The sequence below is a fragment of the Phaethon lepturus genome, unplaced genomic scaffold (genome assembly GCF_000687285.1).
Source record: "Phaethon lepturus isolate BGI_N335 unplaced genomic scaffold, ASM68728v1 scaffold4661, whole genome shotgun sequence".
NCBI classification, from domain to species: domain Eukaryota; kingdom Metazoa; phylum Chordata; class Aves; order Phaethontiformes; family Phaethontidae; genus Phaethon; species Phaethon lepturus.
Genome location: NW_010518315.1, coordinates 40999 through 57844, shown reverse-complemented (window position 1 = coordinate 57844; position 16846 = coordinate 40999). Strand labels below are relative to the sequence as shown.

At 40.3% G+C, this 16846-nt stretch overlaps 1 protein-coding gene across 1 annotated transcript in view; it reads right to left on the bottom strand.

Moving 5' to 3' along the window:
• LOC104628174 (protocadherin-23-like) overlaps positions 1 to 16846 on the bottom strand; it is a gene marked incomplete at its 3' end in the record, with an annotated part of 96905 nt that overhangs the window by 39248 nt on the left and 40811 nt on the right. Inside the window, exon 3 of the mRNA XM_010296677.1 lies at positions 10619 to 10810. Coding sequence (XP_010294979.1) covers positions 10619 to 10810 — 192 coding nt within the window. The remainder of the gene's footprint in view (positions 1 to 10618; positions 10811 to 16846) is intronic.

The window sequence follows — 16846 nt, the reverse complement described above, 5'->3', positions numbered from 1 at the left end:
CCTACACGAAGAGCTGGGAAAAGAGCCAGGCCTTGGTCGCAGCTTTGGCACTGTTCCTCTTTGCGACCGCAGCCCAGGCGCTGCGCTGTTCTCCACCCTGCTGAAGCTCCTGCTACAGGTGGCCACCAAGAGCCCACTGAAATACCACGTGGGCAGCCACAGGACCACGTTTAGCCTTGCTCTGCAGTGAAACTGGAGAAGTCAGGAGGAACTGTAAACTGCCTTATCAAACCACGCTACAGCAAAATCATGACTTGCCATGGCAAAGCACTGAATTTTGTGATAACCTGGAAAAAAGAAAATTCTGTGGATGCTGAGGTGTAGACCCCACAGGGCCATGAGTGAAACAAATGGCAATTTACTTCTCAAAGGCACTACCTTGTACTCCCTGTGGACTCCCTCCATCAGTTTGGAGAGGTTCGTATTTCCAAGGTTATTTTACAGCTGTAACGACTACAGACATTTTTACAAGAAAGCATCTCCTCTTGTGGCCCGGCTAATGGTGAATGCTGGGACACTGACATGTACAACAGAGGCACAAAGCAGCACATGTATGTATAGCCTGCACGTACTGTGCACAGTACATTAAGATACAGACTGAGGAAGAATCCCATGCTCTTCCAAGTCACACTGAGAGCACCGTGCTTGTATCAATTAGTCACTTACCGAAACCACTGACACAGATCGGATGTTGGTGCGTACACATGACAAGCTATGCTGAGCAAGTCCAAACTTAATTTTGCAGTCACAGTAGCTATGATATAAAAAAACCCCTAGGATGCATATTTCTGCAACCTAATTGTTCACGTCAATTATTTTTAAATCTGACCTTCATGAAACTATCCAATGATTCAGACTGGATACTACTCCTTTAGACTTGCCCTGCAGCATAATAATTTTCCCCAAACTATTTTAAGGTTTGCTTATCATGTCCCCAAGGTCTGACTTACTTTTGGGCAAAAGTACTATCTGCATTCTCGCCCACATTTCCATAGAGATTTTTGCTTTGTTCTGCTTTGTTTTTTTCTTGCACGTATTAATATTACCTCTGTTGGGTGGCAGTGACATTGCCATGAAAGCTCAAGCATGTGGAAAATTAAGATGATCTTGTGCACCACACGCCTATGTTTCACTCGCAGACTACGAGATCTGTCCCATATCCTCCTGGCATGCTTGGGGTTTCTTCCAAAGAAAATAAGGCATGGCATGCTTCCAGGGCTCACGCTGCCATGGAGGCAGCCGACAGCCAGGATATGCCTGGGGACCAGCGCTGTAGAGGCTCCTGGGCTAGCACCAGCCTCAATCTACTGAGACAGCCATAAAACCCTGTGCTGATACGGGGAAGTGGAGATGTGCAGATCTAGTGGGCTCGCTGCCAACACCCAAATCCCACTTCAGGGTGAGCCCCTTCCCCAACACCTCAATGTCCACAGGAAGGAAATCCCTGTGCAGGAGCTAAAAGAGGAGCCTTATGTTCTCTGTTCAAGCCCCCTGCCAGAAAATGCTCTGTGGCTCCACAACTTTCACGTACTTTAGGACAGGAATCAGAAACAATATTAAGGGAAAAGGGCCAAAAAAGAAGTGCGGTCAAGAATAAAAAGCATCTAAAAAGAGGCAAAGTTTGAAACAGCGTGAAATCAAGCTTCAAAAAGTAATAAGAACTTGCGCTAAACTGCTTTGTCCAAGTTTCATTACTGATAAACAGACATAAAAAACCCACTCTCCAGCCAATTTGTATTTATCCTATGGAGTTGTGTAAGGACCACAAAAATCTTTGGAAATTGATTAATTCTAAGCATATGGGGGAAGCAAGTTGGAGACCTACTAACTACCCAATCTTTCAGAAAACCGACCAAATTTTGTGATGGAAGACAGATCCTTCTTTTCCCAAAGCAGCAGTGTGTCCCCCTCACACAAGTCAAGTATGATATTAACTTAAGAACTTATGATATTAAACTGGTTACAGCCCAGTTCTTGCTCTGGCTATGAAAATCTTTAAGTATTATCCCAGGTGAGATGGAACAAACTGTTGCTATTTCTAACCACATCAATACACTTAATTTACTCAGAAGCAAGCACGACATAGTAGATCTTCCAAAATATGAAGGTTGATTTAAACAAGTCTGTTGCTGACAGAAGATCACACTTGTCAAAACATATTACAAGCATCAGAAAGCCACAGTTGTTCGTTTTGAAATCCATTTTCACAAATGTTCAAGTATTTTTAACTACTGTTGTGCTGTTTGATGCAACAAAAAGTCACAATTACAATAGCTGCTTTGTCAGAATCCTGAGCACTGTGTGTTCCATGGAACAAAAAGGGGATATAAACTACAACCAAGTCAAAATAACCACAAGTAATATTTCTTTACTTTGGCAGGACCAAATTTGTGTGAAAATATAAAGCTATGAGTACACCTCTATCATATCTCAAAAAAAAAAAATTATGCTGCCTTTGGCAGGAGAGACTCTTTAGCTTAAGAAGTAGAAAAGGTGTTTCTTCAAATAGCTGTATTTCTTCATCTTGACGCTTACGAATCCATCAAGATTTCCATGGCAGCCTCCAAAGTTTTTGTCAGTGAATTGTGCTGTCAAATTCTTGTTCCAAACTAAACTGTGATATATAGGATCTCTGACATGAACACATATTTTCTTTTTTCTGTGTGTTAACCCTAAAAGATATGTCACCTTGAAGTCACAATGCTGTCAAAGTGGAGAGATGTCACCAATTATTTCAAAAGCCTTAACTTCTTCAGAAGCTTTGCCTGTGAGTGTTGAGCTTTTATCTCTACATTTCAATAGCTTCAGTGTAAGAGACAAAGAAAATTGGACAAGCAGTGTGGTTTACCAAAAAGCAAAAGATGAAGAACAAAGTATTTTTCTCTGCAGAAAGGAAGTAAGAGAGTCACTAAGATTTCAATATTATTATAAGTTCTTCAGAGTCTAAATAAACACCAACCTACGTAATTGGCAGAGTTTACATGTTTAATGAATGATTGTGCCAGTACCTGTTTAAAGATGAGCAGTAACATAAAAGGTGGTAATGCCATACTCTACATTGATAGATAATTTCATAATCTGCTCCAAGTGATTGAAAGAGTTCAGAATACACTATATATTCCCCCCAAAATGCATCATTGCACTTCAGTCTTGAAGCCCAAGCCTGGACTCTTCTTTCCATGATAAAACTTCCATGTACAATCTTATCACATCAAATTGGGAATTATGCCCATTTACTTTTTGTTCTTTTTTAAAAAAGAAACACACCTTCATGAAAGAAAAAGTACTATTCAGGTGAACTTCTTACCTATTTGTCCCTCAGTATGTTAAAGCTCCTGTTCCAAGCAACAGACCTTGAAAGTCATTACATGAAACTACACACAAAATAAGAAACCCAGGCATCGTATTGGAGTCAATACTATGAGGCAGCTTTAGCCAAGTGTTCTGTGACAAGGAGTTTGGTTTATGCGCCGTACATAAAGTTAAAGCTCAGTTTTTCCTCTCTTTAAATTTTTTGCATATGTGCTCTTTAATTGCCTATGCAAACATTCTCAAAGCATTTAAGTTGAATTTTGAAAGACTGTTTCCTAACAAGAAGTGGTAACACCCATTTGTGCAGAAAGCACGTAATCCTGAGTAAACTCAGTAAGTGATAATCTTGAGCATACAGTACAGATGTGGTCACAATCCTCTGTATAATTGCACTTTCATACAGATGCCCTTGTATATGCAATTAGATGAGACTTATTATTTACTTTAAAGCACTGTATTTGAAACTCTTATTTTTTTAATTTTAGTTTCTGCAAGTGCATTTGATTTTGAAGTAGGTTTCATCATACGAAAAAACTGATCTTATAAAAAAATCCAGAAAAGGATAAAAATACTCAAGACTCAAAGATAGACATCTAGAAAAGATGGCAGTTAAAAGCCTTATTATCTTAATACTAATCAACTGGCCATGAAAAGAAGCATCCTTGTTTCTTTTATAGGCAATGCTAGGTCTTTTTTTCTGCTGTTACATAGTCATTGCGAGAGGTTCAATACACCATTGGCAGGCTGTTTCACTCAAGTAAAACTGCCTGTGTTGCAGGTCCGCAGACCACCTCCACGCTGTCAAAAGCTCGTTCATACTATGCTACATAAAACAACCCCAGTCACAACAGATACCCCGTAAATCCATGCAGCACTCAAGATCTTCAGAGCACTCTCTGAACCCGAGTACTGGACATGCCCTGTAGCCTGCACATGCAAAAGTAGCTCTCTGCCACTGTGTTGCTGTCCACCAGCAGCTTCTAACAAGAGGACAGGGAAGGAGCAGCCCAGATTAGCAGGTGAACATATGGGATAGTATCCCGCCACACTGCATCCCCAGGTCAGAGTCAGGTCTGCCTGACGGCTGCAGGGCTCTACCCCCAATGCACCAGAGCCAAGGCAGGCTGCATGCTCTTCAGCTTCTCTCCGTCTTTTCCTGGCGGAAATTGTTTCCACATGTTTTGTCCTATGATAGGGACATCCTCTCCCTTAGAGAAAATATGGTCCCAAACCAGCATATCTTAGTCCAGACAAAAGGCTAACATGGGCAGGGGGAAGAAAGAAGCACTGGTGGAATTAGTCCTATGACTGGAGTGCTGGGATGGAGAGCTACAGGCTGTTTAGAAGGGATAGGCAGGGCAGGCAAGTTGGAGATGTCGCAGTATACGTAAGGAAGAGGTTTGATTGTACAGCCCTTACAGTTAGTAATGATGTGGTTGAGAGCCTTTGGGTGAGGATCAGGGGGATGCAAAACAAAGGAGATGCTGTAGTGTGTGTCTACAGCCGATCGCCCAGCCAGGTTGTAAGCACTGATGAGTTATTCTAGAGGCAATTAGGAGAAATTTCTGGATCTGTAGCCCTGGTCCTTACAGGAAATTTCAACTTTCCAGACATCAACTGGTAATATCATACTGCTGTGACAAGCAGGTCTTGGAAAATCTTGTAGTTTGTAGGAGCACAGGTAATCAGTGAGCCAGCTAGGAAAGATGCTCTCCTAGACTTGCTATCTGTGAACAGAAAAGGACTCATGGGAGAGGTGATGGTAAGCGGCAGTCTTTGTCACAGTGATGATTAAATGATTGAGTTTAAAATTTTCAGTGTAATGAGAAAAAAGGACAGCAGAGTTCCTACCCTGGACTTCAGGAGACCAAACTTCAAGCTATTGAGGGAGCTATTTAGCAGAGTACCATGGCAATCTGTTTTTGAGGGTTTACGAGTCCATGAGTGCCAGTCAGTCTTTAAGAAACACCTTTTAGAAGCATAGGAGCAGGCAATTCCACTATGTTGTAACTCAAGCAAGTGGGGCAGAAGACCAGCCTGGATGAACAGGGAACCCCTCAAAGCTCAAGAGGAAAAAGAAACTGTATGATCTCTGGAAGCGAGGTCAGGCTTCGCAGGGAGATTACAGAGCTGAGGTTCATATATTCAGGGAGAAGACACGAAAGGCCAAAGCTCAATTAGAGTTGAAACTGGCCAGCATTGTTTCAGATAACGAGGGCTTTTTAAAGTATATTAATAGCAAAAGGAGGTCTAAAGAAAACATTAGACCAATACCTATTGAAGATGATGATCTGACTTAACAGGGATGAAGAAAAAGCAGAGACATTCAATGTGTTTTTTGCCTCAGTCTTCATGCTGATCTCTTCTCCCTGGTATCCACTGACAGGATGTGTGGGAATGGTTCAAAGCTGTGCCAGGGGAGGTTTAGACTGGATATTTGGAAGCATTTCTTTACTGAGAGGGTAGTCAAACAACTATAGGAAGCCTGTTCCACAATGTCCTTAATAACATACTTTAACTTTTGGTCAGCCCTGAGTTTGTCAGGCAGTTGAACTAAATTATCATTGTGGGTCCCTTCCAACCGAAACAGTCTAGTCCAGTCTATTCTACAACTACAATGGGCATGGCTTCCTTGGGCTAACAAGTTAGGATGAAAGACACATGCCCTGAAGTGTCTTCAACCCTGACAACATCTAAAAGCTGTGACTGTAGTCCAGAATAAAAGAGAAACTTAAACAAAGAGCTCCATCCTTTCCTTCTCACTCATAATTTACCCAAGGAAAAAGAAAAAAAAAAGCTGTGGAGCATGGACCCGTTTAGAAAGTACCAGATGCACTACATGTTAGTGAGTCCTGGGATATGCCAAAACCAGAGCCTAAAGGAGTCAGATTCAGGAAAAAACAGGCCAAAAAAAAAAAAAAAAAATCACAAAAAGGCATTGGGGCACAGATCTCCAAACAAACCCACCAAAAAGTCTCCCACCACTGTTCAATGGCAGCCTTTGAATCAAATCATCATTAAAGACAGTCCTACTGCAGCACTCAAGAACGTCACCTGGAGAAAACAAAACCAAGGCAGTCCACTCTGTAAAGGGAAAAAGACAAAAAAAACTCACCACAAACCCAAACCTCTGGACACACTCAGTAAAGCATACATATGTGGTGTGGCACTTCTTACAGTGGCAGAGGACAAGGAGTGGTAGAACACCCTGCCTGTGCTCTGCAGTTTTCAAAACTTCTTGCCACACTTATGAAGAGAGATAGTACGCTGGTACATGTACGTGTTACCTACAGAGTAACAAAACAAACCTCCAGTTTGTTGCTGGAGTTGGTCTATGCCTGGTAGCAGCTCTCACAAGCACAGGTCATTCGGTCTTCCCCAGCTTTTGAAGAAAATTGTATGGGCCAACTCCTCACAAAGTCAAGGTTGGACACTCCTGAACGCCCATCATTGTGCACAACCCAAAGATTGTGCAACTCATATTTTGGCTTTGAAGGCCAGACAACTGTTGTCTGTAAGCAGGTAGTATAGATGCCACTAGACAGAATTTAAATTAGCATTATTCCAACTAAATTTCTCTGGATTATGACATTTTCTTTTACAGCTGCAGGCATTACTGTTTATTTTGTTGAAAGAGGGAGAGAGGTGATGGGCAAACGATGGCAAACTATGGCAAACAAATGCATGAAAAGATTGAATTATGCATGATACATAGCAATAAAATTTGCCACTGTACAGCAGCAAAAATGCATGCTGTTAGAAAAAAGGTTTCCTGTATGCAAAATGAATTCACATTAAGATTCTGTAAGGCAGAAGTACACAAAACAAGCATAAAGGAAACATACATTTACATATGTAGTAGTTTGGAGATGCCCAAGCAAATACAGAAAACCACACAACGGAGTGTATTTCAGTCATGTCGTAAAAGCAAACAAAAAGCCAAACAGAAGAATTAAGACATATCAGACCCAATTTCCACGTATTCCAGTACAAAAAAGTAGTAATTTTGTCCCCTATATTGCTTTGGAGAACATGCAAATACTTACTAGAATTGCTGGTTTTCCCTATTTTCCTCTTTGCAAGACTTGATTTCACAGTATGCCTCATCTAAATCTCTCTCAAGTGTTTGTGAAGGTTCCCCAAGCAAGACACCTTCATCTGATTTTCTTTTTTTTTTCCCCCCGAGACAGAAAAAAAATACAATTTTAATATCGTTATAAGAAATTTTCAGCTGACGGTAAAGTCAAAGACACCCCAAATGCCTACTGAAACAGTCTCTGATCTGCCACAAGTGCAGAAATACAGCTGTTGTGACTATGCGTGCGGTTTGAATGGAAGGTGTCCCAGGCAGAGGTGGCATGGGAATCACAGGAGGGTCACCCTCACTACTGGCACAGGTCTCAGTCTGCCACAGTCCACAGAGACCCAAGGAGAGGGTTGTGGGATTCAGTGCAGACACCTTTCTATAAACTTAGCTGTATGATTTCTTTTCGTATAAAAGCATTTCAAGGAGTGCCACCAAAGATGTATGTGAAGTGATTTTGACACCAAAACCAGTGCTGCCAGCTGAAAAGACTTATACTAACATTAAGATCAGTCTTGTCCCCACTTAATCAGTGAGAATGCTCCCATGAGCTCTCAAGGGATGTTTATTTAACACCACCAGTCCAACAGAATCTCTTTTCCACTTGCCTCTGGAGTGCAGTGTCAGTTCTCCCATTACACTTTCTACCCAGTGCATGAAAGACATGACCAACAAGCTCCAAAACCATGTAATGGAGTAGGCATGAACAGGTGGAGGAAACAGAGTTTTCCTGTAAGATAAACTGAGCACCACCTGGAAAATGCTTTCTTTTCCTCCTCACTTCTAATTAACTTTGTTATTTTCTTTCCTTTTCATCTCTCTCCCTTTCCTTTGTCAACAGTGACCCTTCACTCTTCCTCTGTCTTTTCTGTACGCATTTCTCCCCTGATCACAGCCTCCACTTTGAACCCCACACTCAACATCTTTAATCCATCAAAATCAGCAGCAGAATGCCAGGAGATAAAATATCCTGCTACAATTCTGCTGTAAAGGTGGAGACTGGCTCAACATAAGCTCAGGTATACTGAAAGTTTTGAAATGCTAATATTGAATTTAGGTGCTTTAGTATTCAGGTGTTAGATGAACAAATTTTTTTAAGAGAAATCAATGGGAACTACAAAGTGCTAAGCAGATCAAGACCTGCCTGTCACAGACAAGGCAATCAAAAATTGAACCCCTCTCCCCATTATCAAACTTCTGAAAACACAAGGTCCCTAAATGAAGACAAATGACAGACCAATTTAAAAATGAAATCATCTATACTTCGATGCATTGGCTGTTTTTCTTTAACTTCTGACATAAGATTTATCACTACAGCTATAATTTAACCAAAAAAGGCATCAAGCTTTTTTCATGTAAACCTATTTTCCTTCACATTTTCAAAATAATCTTCTGGACCAGACTGGTTATCTGAGAAACTTGTTAGAATTTCACTGCTATTGTCCAGCTCTCACTTAGCCTTTATTAATAAGACTAATCTTGATCTTCCAGATACATGTATGTGTTCTTTACATTTATACAGCTTCGAACCATGTGTATGAGAGAAAGAAAATTAATTGATGAACTACAGCAGAATACATAATTTTTTTGTGCTGCTATACATTGTAATACTGACTGCTTTATTCTTCAAGGTTTGGAAATCTGTACTCAGGTGTGTTCTACAACATTTTGCCTAGAAAGGAATTTGGAAGACAGAAATCACAAATTAGAGCAGTTCCAAAATGGGCACATAGACTTGTGCTGGAAAGATTACAGACACTATGCTAACTAAAAGACTTACATTCTTAAATTATTAGACATTCAAATAAGATAGAGTCAGGAAACAAATGTACAGACAAAAAAAATATACTTATATAATTGTTTCCCCTCAGAAGAAGTCTATGGGGAAGAAAAGGCACATTGTGAAAGGCACTATAAACACAAGAGAATGCTTCTGTAGCCTCTGAAATAAACACTGAATAGTGATAGCTAAAGAAAAAAGCAGATAAATTGCTTAACTACTACACATATATCCAAATTCAACAGCATACAAATATAGCCTCAACTACATTCTCAAAATGTAACAATTAACAGCAAGCATCAACTGCAGCTAAGTTCATCTACTCATGAATATGGAAATCATAGTTCAAGTTTCTTCAGTGTACTGTAACAAAAAGCACAGACATTTAATGAAAAATACAGTACTTCTAGCACAACTGCATTTTTTTAAAATTTATATTAGATATGCTTAGGACAATACCTTAAATGCAAGTTTAATACTCGAAGTACGAAATAAAGACTGTATAGCCTGAAATAATTTGATTTCAATGTTTTTCATCTCAAATTGTGCTGCAAAATGTGACCTGAATAACATTTTTAAAATGCCCTTATGTTAAAATTAACTTTTGAAGCCAACTAGTAACCTTTTTTCTTCATCCTCTTCACAGTTCACTACTAAAGCTAAAGAAAGTTAAGAAAAGTACTGGCAGGTCTCCCAGGCCTCTTATTGCAAGTCACCTTTGGATAGTTTCATAACAAAATGAATTATGGAATTATTTTCTTCCAGTCTTTTTCAGGAGTCGCACTACCAAAACTTTGTTATGTGGCACCGGGTAGACCGGTCCACACCCAGACATCTCAATGTCTTCCCACTACAAACAACTCCTTACCCTCTTTGCCAAATAGCGATCTGAAATGGACTGCACATACAACTACCCTACCCACGATGTACCGTGAACACCCACTTCCAAGGACCAGATCTTTTAAAGTGGCAACTTTCAGACATGCCGCTGCAGGGATGCTGCACCCAGCCACAGCAGCAGCAGTAGCATCACCTAGCTAGAAAGGACAAGGAAGGCCCCTGGCACCCACAGTAGTCACACAGCTCTAGCACAAGTTACTGGTTTATTACTGCTGCAGCCATCTTTAAAGCAGGGAGCAGAGGTAACCTGGGGTCCCTCAGTTCCAAGAGGAGGAAGAAAATCACCAGGGACTAACATATCCTAGATGTGGTTTTCAACAAGTTGTTTAGGAGTCATTGGGGATTTCACAGCAAATTTTACCAATTTGGGTCAAAATTTATGGTTCATGAAGTATCACTTTCTGCCCTCTGTAGGGGTAAGAAGTTTTATTCAAATTTATGCAAGTTTTACATAGTCATTACATTCTCATTTAATAGTATACAACACATCCGAATTTGCAAATGCATTCACAAATCTGGCAGTATGGAAAGGCGAAACTTACCCCATCCGTAGCTTTTACTAAGAGATCATAAGTGGTTGGATCTCTTTCTCTGTCAATGTCTTGAGACACACAGATCTGACCAGTACGTGGGTCAATCTGGAAGGCATTTGATTTTTCATAATAATGAAATCCATCGTAAAGACAATACTCAATTTCACCAAACTGGTCAGCATCTGCATCTGTTGCCTTGACCTGCAGGGAAACAACAGAGATAAAAAAAATGAAGCCCACAAAACTTTTACTCATTCATTCAGAAATCACAGATACTTTGCTTTAAAGTTACCTGTTTGTGTTGTAAAAGCAAATGTGCATACACACAATACAAATACACTCTGCTACCTAAGCTGTCTGTCTGCAGTTTTTGAAATAACGACTCAGCTACTGACAGCGTAATTATTGCAACAAGCATATAAGATCGATTAGACCTGTCTGCAATGTTACTTGTTTACCTGTCAATAATTATATCAATCAAGGGGACTACCTGTGACTGGAAAAGACATACACATTAAGCCATGTTAGTAAGCCATACCTTAAGCTACCTTCCCTTCATGTTATTTTTTACCAGTGGAGGTAGGTCTTATGAAAACCATGTCACATGTAGATGAGAAAAGTGCTGTGGGACATTCTTACCTCATGTATTTTCTAAAAGACTCCCCAGAGCTTAGTTTAGTACTTCATTTGAAAGAGGGCTTGGTGGCACAGTGATCCATACAAGTTAAGGACTATACAGAGTTTTAATCTCCAGTCTTCTCGCCAAGGAGGCAGAGCTCTACCAACACAACTACATGTGTCCTTCATTGCACAGCGCAAAGCAAGAGATGCACAGACTGTGGCAAGTCCCTGCGAGAGACTCGATTACCTTGTCAGTGTAGTCTGGCATGTAGCTGTAACTGCTGAAAGACAAACAAGCCAGACATCTTTTCTTTTCAGTTATATTAAGTACATCTAAAAAGCAGCGTGAATTCTGCTGTAAATCTCAAACAAGTGTTGTAAGCGACTATTTTAAAGAAAGACTTCCTTCAGATGGAGATCCTTCTGCAACCACATGGCATCAAAGGGGAAAAAAAAAATATATACACATACACATTAAGCCCTGCTGACAAGGAAAAATGGTGGCAGGAGGAAACCTAGATGGGTTAGGGTCTGGAGCAAGGCAATGATAGCCATGGGGTGGGGGCCTGATCCCAGGCACAAAATGGCTATTTCCAAACAAACACATGAGCACCTCCCCTTCTTTCCAGCTATGCTCAAACCTCTTGTGTTACAGACGGATCAGACTAGATTGGTATGCTGGATGTACACAAGATGCTTTCAGAAGCCTGTGAAAACCTGGGGTGACTTTCAACATGCTGCATCACCTTCCCTCAGCTGGGTTTTAAAGGACTCTAAGCATTACACAAACGTAGGGAGTCAATACTGTTTAGCTGAATATTTGATTAAGGCACTGACTAGTCTAGAAAGCATAAAACCCCAATAATTTAAAACCATCAGGTGATTTTAAACTTTAATAGAGAACACACCTGAAAGTTTTTTTCTAACACTAAAATTTTTCTTTTTACACACATGGGGGAAGACAGAAATCAACACACCCCTTAAAATATTTCAATAAAGGTTTACCACAGCAATAGGTTTTGCCAGTACCGTATACCTATGCCTTGAGTGAGAAGAGGCTGAGGGAACTGGCTTGTTTAGCCTGGAGAAAAGAAAGTTTTGGGGGATTGAATAGAGACTACCCTGTGCCCAAGAAGATGCTACTGGAAAGACAGCACCAGGCTCTGTCGTCAGGTGCAGGGCAGGAGACGGAGAAACAGTGATTCCAAGCTGAAGCTTGTACTGCCTGGTCCTAAGGCAATATTTTCACTACAAAGATGATTTGGCACTAGGAGAGGCTCCCTGCCCAGAGCAGCTGGGGTCTCCATCTTCAAGTTTTGAGACCCAACTGGACACACCCGGGGCTGCACCAGAAACCTCCACTGCCCCTTCCATCCCCATCTGGGCCAAGGAATAAACACTGCCCAGCAACAAAACAAAACCATGCTGCTTCATCAGCCACCGAAAGTTAAGTCAACAAGATGCTTCAGTGTGACACTCTTGCTCTTTGGACGAGAACTGGATTGGTTAAATAAGTATTGCATAAACAGAACAGTTTTCTACATTGCACCTTCAATTTTACAGCTCTCCAACAACAAAATATTTTGTGCTGAGTTTGGCTTTTCTCTGACACGTTCCATTGTGAAAGTTTTCACTTAAATTTACAAAGATCTCAGAATAAAATAATTTACAAAAATAAGTATACATTAAAAGAGCTAGTATTTTTAGTTCTCTAGTTTGTCATTATTGGAGATGCTTAAAGGATTTCTTCTCTTCATCTGGTTTCATTTTCTACTTATTCGTCAAAGAAGATCAATCTCTGTTTTTTCCATCAGCTTACCTGTGCAAGTACAATGCCTGAAGACCTTCATGAGCTTCGGAAACCTTATTATCACAAAGCTTGAGAATTTAAACTGGCAGGAGTTCACAGAGGAAACCCGTGCTAGCCATCGCCTGCACCTGACCCAGGTTGGTAAGGCGAGACCCACAGCCATCAACCACAGGCAGGGTGAAGGCAGGGGTCTGCACATGGCTGCCCATACAGATAAACCCCTGGCACGGTTTTAGGCACGGTTTCAAAAAAGACCAAAGGGGTCAGGCCAGGGACTTGGCCAGGGACTTTTTCCTAGCAATAAGTTTGGATGAGGTCATCCTGTTTTGGGGATGTAAATGAATTTAGCTGCATGGACACAAGCCGTGCCAGGTCATTTGGCCTTAGGGGCCCAGAACAGCCCTTGGCTGCTTCTCCTACTAGTACAAACATGGCCCTAAAGACCAGTCAGTGCCTTCATCACATGCTCACTTCTTTGCCCACAGAAGAATTGTTTTGGCATTAAGATACTGAACTAAAACCAAATGAACAAAAACATGGCTTGGAAAAACTGAAAAGCATAGAAGTTGGGAAAGGGAAACCATGTAAAAAGTGCCAAGGCAAATTATAAAGCTAAAACTTACTCTAGACCAGTTATTTCCATCAGAATTTTAAAATGACAGACAGCCCAAAAGACACATGTTATTTCAATTAGCTGTTGTGGTTTTTTTCTTTGTTGGGTTTGTTTGTTCATTTGTTTGTTTTTAAGCACCCTGTGGATTTCTCCACTTCTGCATGGGATGCTTGAGATTTGCTGTATTTCAGTGACTGTGACCGTGCCACGTACTCCAATGTACCCCTTTTTTTCCCCAAATCGTTTCTCAGAGCACTGAAAGACATTATACCAGAGTTTCTGGTGCTGCAAATAGTAAGCTCCTCCACAGGAGCCCTGTGGTCAGGGCCCTTCACACTTCTTTCACGCCCTTGCAGTTTGCATTCCACAGCTGCAGCGCAGGGTGCAACGCGCAGCCACTCCTGACCCCAGTCCAACCACTCGTTCTGGGTAAGTTCAAGGCAAAACTCACACTCAGCTTCAGCAGAACAAAAATCTGGCCCTAAAAATGCTTTACAGCTGTATATAAATCAAATCTACAACACACATATTTCACCAGCCTTGTACTTTGTTATTTCTATCATAAAAAATAATAAAACATAAGCCTAGTGTGCCCTTGATACTCTTCTGCCCTGATGCTATGGAATAGTAATTCACTTCGCCCTTTTAAGAAAAGTATTTCCATTTATTTCTTCTGCCTGAAATCTAACACAGGTGACAATACTGAAAGGTTCTGTCTCCCTGTGCCTGCATGCAGTTACGTGTGTAAATGCTAACATTTATGGCTGCAATTGAGTGTGGGTGGGAAATTCAAGGGTATTGTTAGAAGTTTAGCCCATTATGTTCAGCAACTTGTTTTCTTTCTTGCAAATTATGCAGTCCTCAGACTTTGAAGAGTACATGCAAAGGAATAATGAATGATGAATTTAAATAAAAATGCTTCCGTTCAAAGCAATACAAATTTGATCGTCTAATAGTGATCAACTTCAATTACTTTAATAATCTCTCAGGCAGCAGAACTAAGTGGCATCAATTTTTACATTTATAAAAATATGATCTTTTCTCCCTGTTCAAGTCCTTCACATCCACTCAATTTCCACCCCCTTAATAGTCCTTCTTTTAATCACTCACCACAGAACCTTCAATCTGAAATTAAAAGTGAATGTAAAATTTGCTGTAGCAGACACAGCTGAGGTTCAATGGCACTACACTTGAGGTCAGTGGAGCAAGTAATTATCATCGACACAGGCTGATTTAGAAGGAGGAACCCAGTGAAAACATGCTAACAAATTCAACTTCTCAGATACAGATGAAGGGAACAAGTTACCACAGATTTTAGAAATTAAAGCACATTGTAGTCACAGTCCAAAACACGTCAGATTATGATAACATACTGGGCTAGTACCAATTCTACAGAGTATTACAGCAGTTAAGTGCCTGAGAGCTGTGAAATACAGCAGTCCAAACAGGAGGAAATGAAGGCAGCAGCAGGGATTTTCACAGTGGATTGATCAAGAGTGTTGTATGTCAGCAATATCACAGAGGTGATAGAGCTGAACTGATTTATGTGCCTTGGAGATGCGGGAGGCAAGAAGAGTACCAAGCTGTAACACCTGTTTTAAGAGTAAGGTGGAATATGAGATTGGGATCTAGGAGAAAAGAAAAACGGGGGGAAAAAAATAAGGGTTATGCTCAAAGGGCTTTTCTCATTCTTTCACTAAATATGTACTAAATGCACTAAGTTGAAGATGTATGTTATTAAGGAGTGTAAAATTGGAAATAAGGAAAGACAGGACAAAGTATTTCCCCAAGAAACATTTTTAAAAGCCAGCAAAAGTCATAGTATGGACAGCTACTGGCTGGACTTCATCCGTCAGTCATGCTTTCTGTAGTCTACATCCTTTAGTCTGTTTGTACACCATCTAGACTGCAAATCTGTCACAGAAAGAAAGTTTCTTCTGTCCTGTTGTCACTACCAATAAAGTAATAAATGGTCAGAATGCAGTCATCCTCTCAGGAGAAGGAAAAAGGGGGACCTAGAGAAATGTTATGGAGAACAGTTAAAAAAAGAAAGCTGATCCATCAATGTGATGCTTAAACAGATTAATGCGTGAGGGGAATAAATGGTGGAAACTGGTAGACACCAAAGGGTGTAAGAAGATAAAGAAAGAAAAATAGTCATTTAAAGAGACAGATTAAGACAGTGTTGGAAATGCAGAAATTACCTTTATTTGCACATGGAAAGTGGGGCTAATCTCAGAGAAAAGAAAATAAAGGGAACCTCTATGTAAATAAGGATCATTAACCTCACCTAGATGTACGCTTTAATCCTACAACACACCTGCAGGTTTGAATGAAGAAAAAAATGCTGGCAATACACTTAAATAGGAGGGAAGAGAAACACCTTGTTCAGTGTTATGCTAAAGTATGGAGAGACTTTACAGCTAATAGAAAGCAAACTTTTGGCAGATCCATAGCTGGTTCCATCCACTTCAGTGGAACTATGAAAACTCACAGCAATGGGCAATCTGTCCCAGTATTTTACAGGCATGAAACAATATTACCAATAAATAACAAACAAGATTATAGAGAATCATATCAGCTGCTAAACCCCAGAGTGTTTTAAACACTGATTCGTTTAATCAAAGTCCCCACTTTGATTTTTTGTTTGTTTGTTTCCACTGGTTCAAAATCCTCAAGCATATATTTAACTGTGTCACCATACCATTTCAACAGATTAAAATAAAGTTCCTGTCTATTGATTTAGATTTCTTCACTTTCTTTCCTAGGCTTTATTTCCTGGTGTATAACAACTGAATATATTTTGAAGAGCAAAACAAATATTTTGAATTATATGCAAAATGGGAGAAATTACCTGTGCACACAAAACCACATCAGAAAAATATGATCTTATTAACTATGTGGATCAAAAATTCAGGGCCACGTACTTTCCAATCTATGTACAGGTCATTTTTAGGATTTACAGAGTATGCAGCCTTAAAGCTGACTGCTTTGCAATGCTGAATTTCACATGTGAGTGACCAGAATTATTTTTATGGCTTTCAGGTTGACAGAATAAAAGTAGACTACAATGGGAAAGAGCAGGCAATTTGGCCAAATAACTCATGACTGTGGTCATCTCTGATAGCAATTAAATGAGACTAAAAAATATTAAATCAATTTTTCATGGCTTAAGAATTGCTCCCATACCACA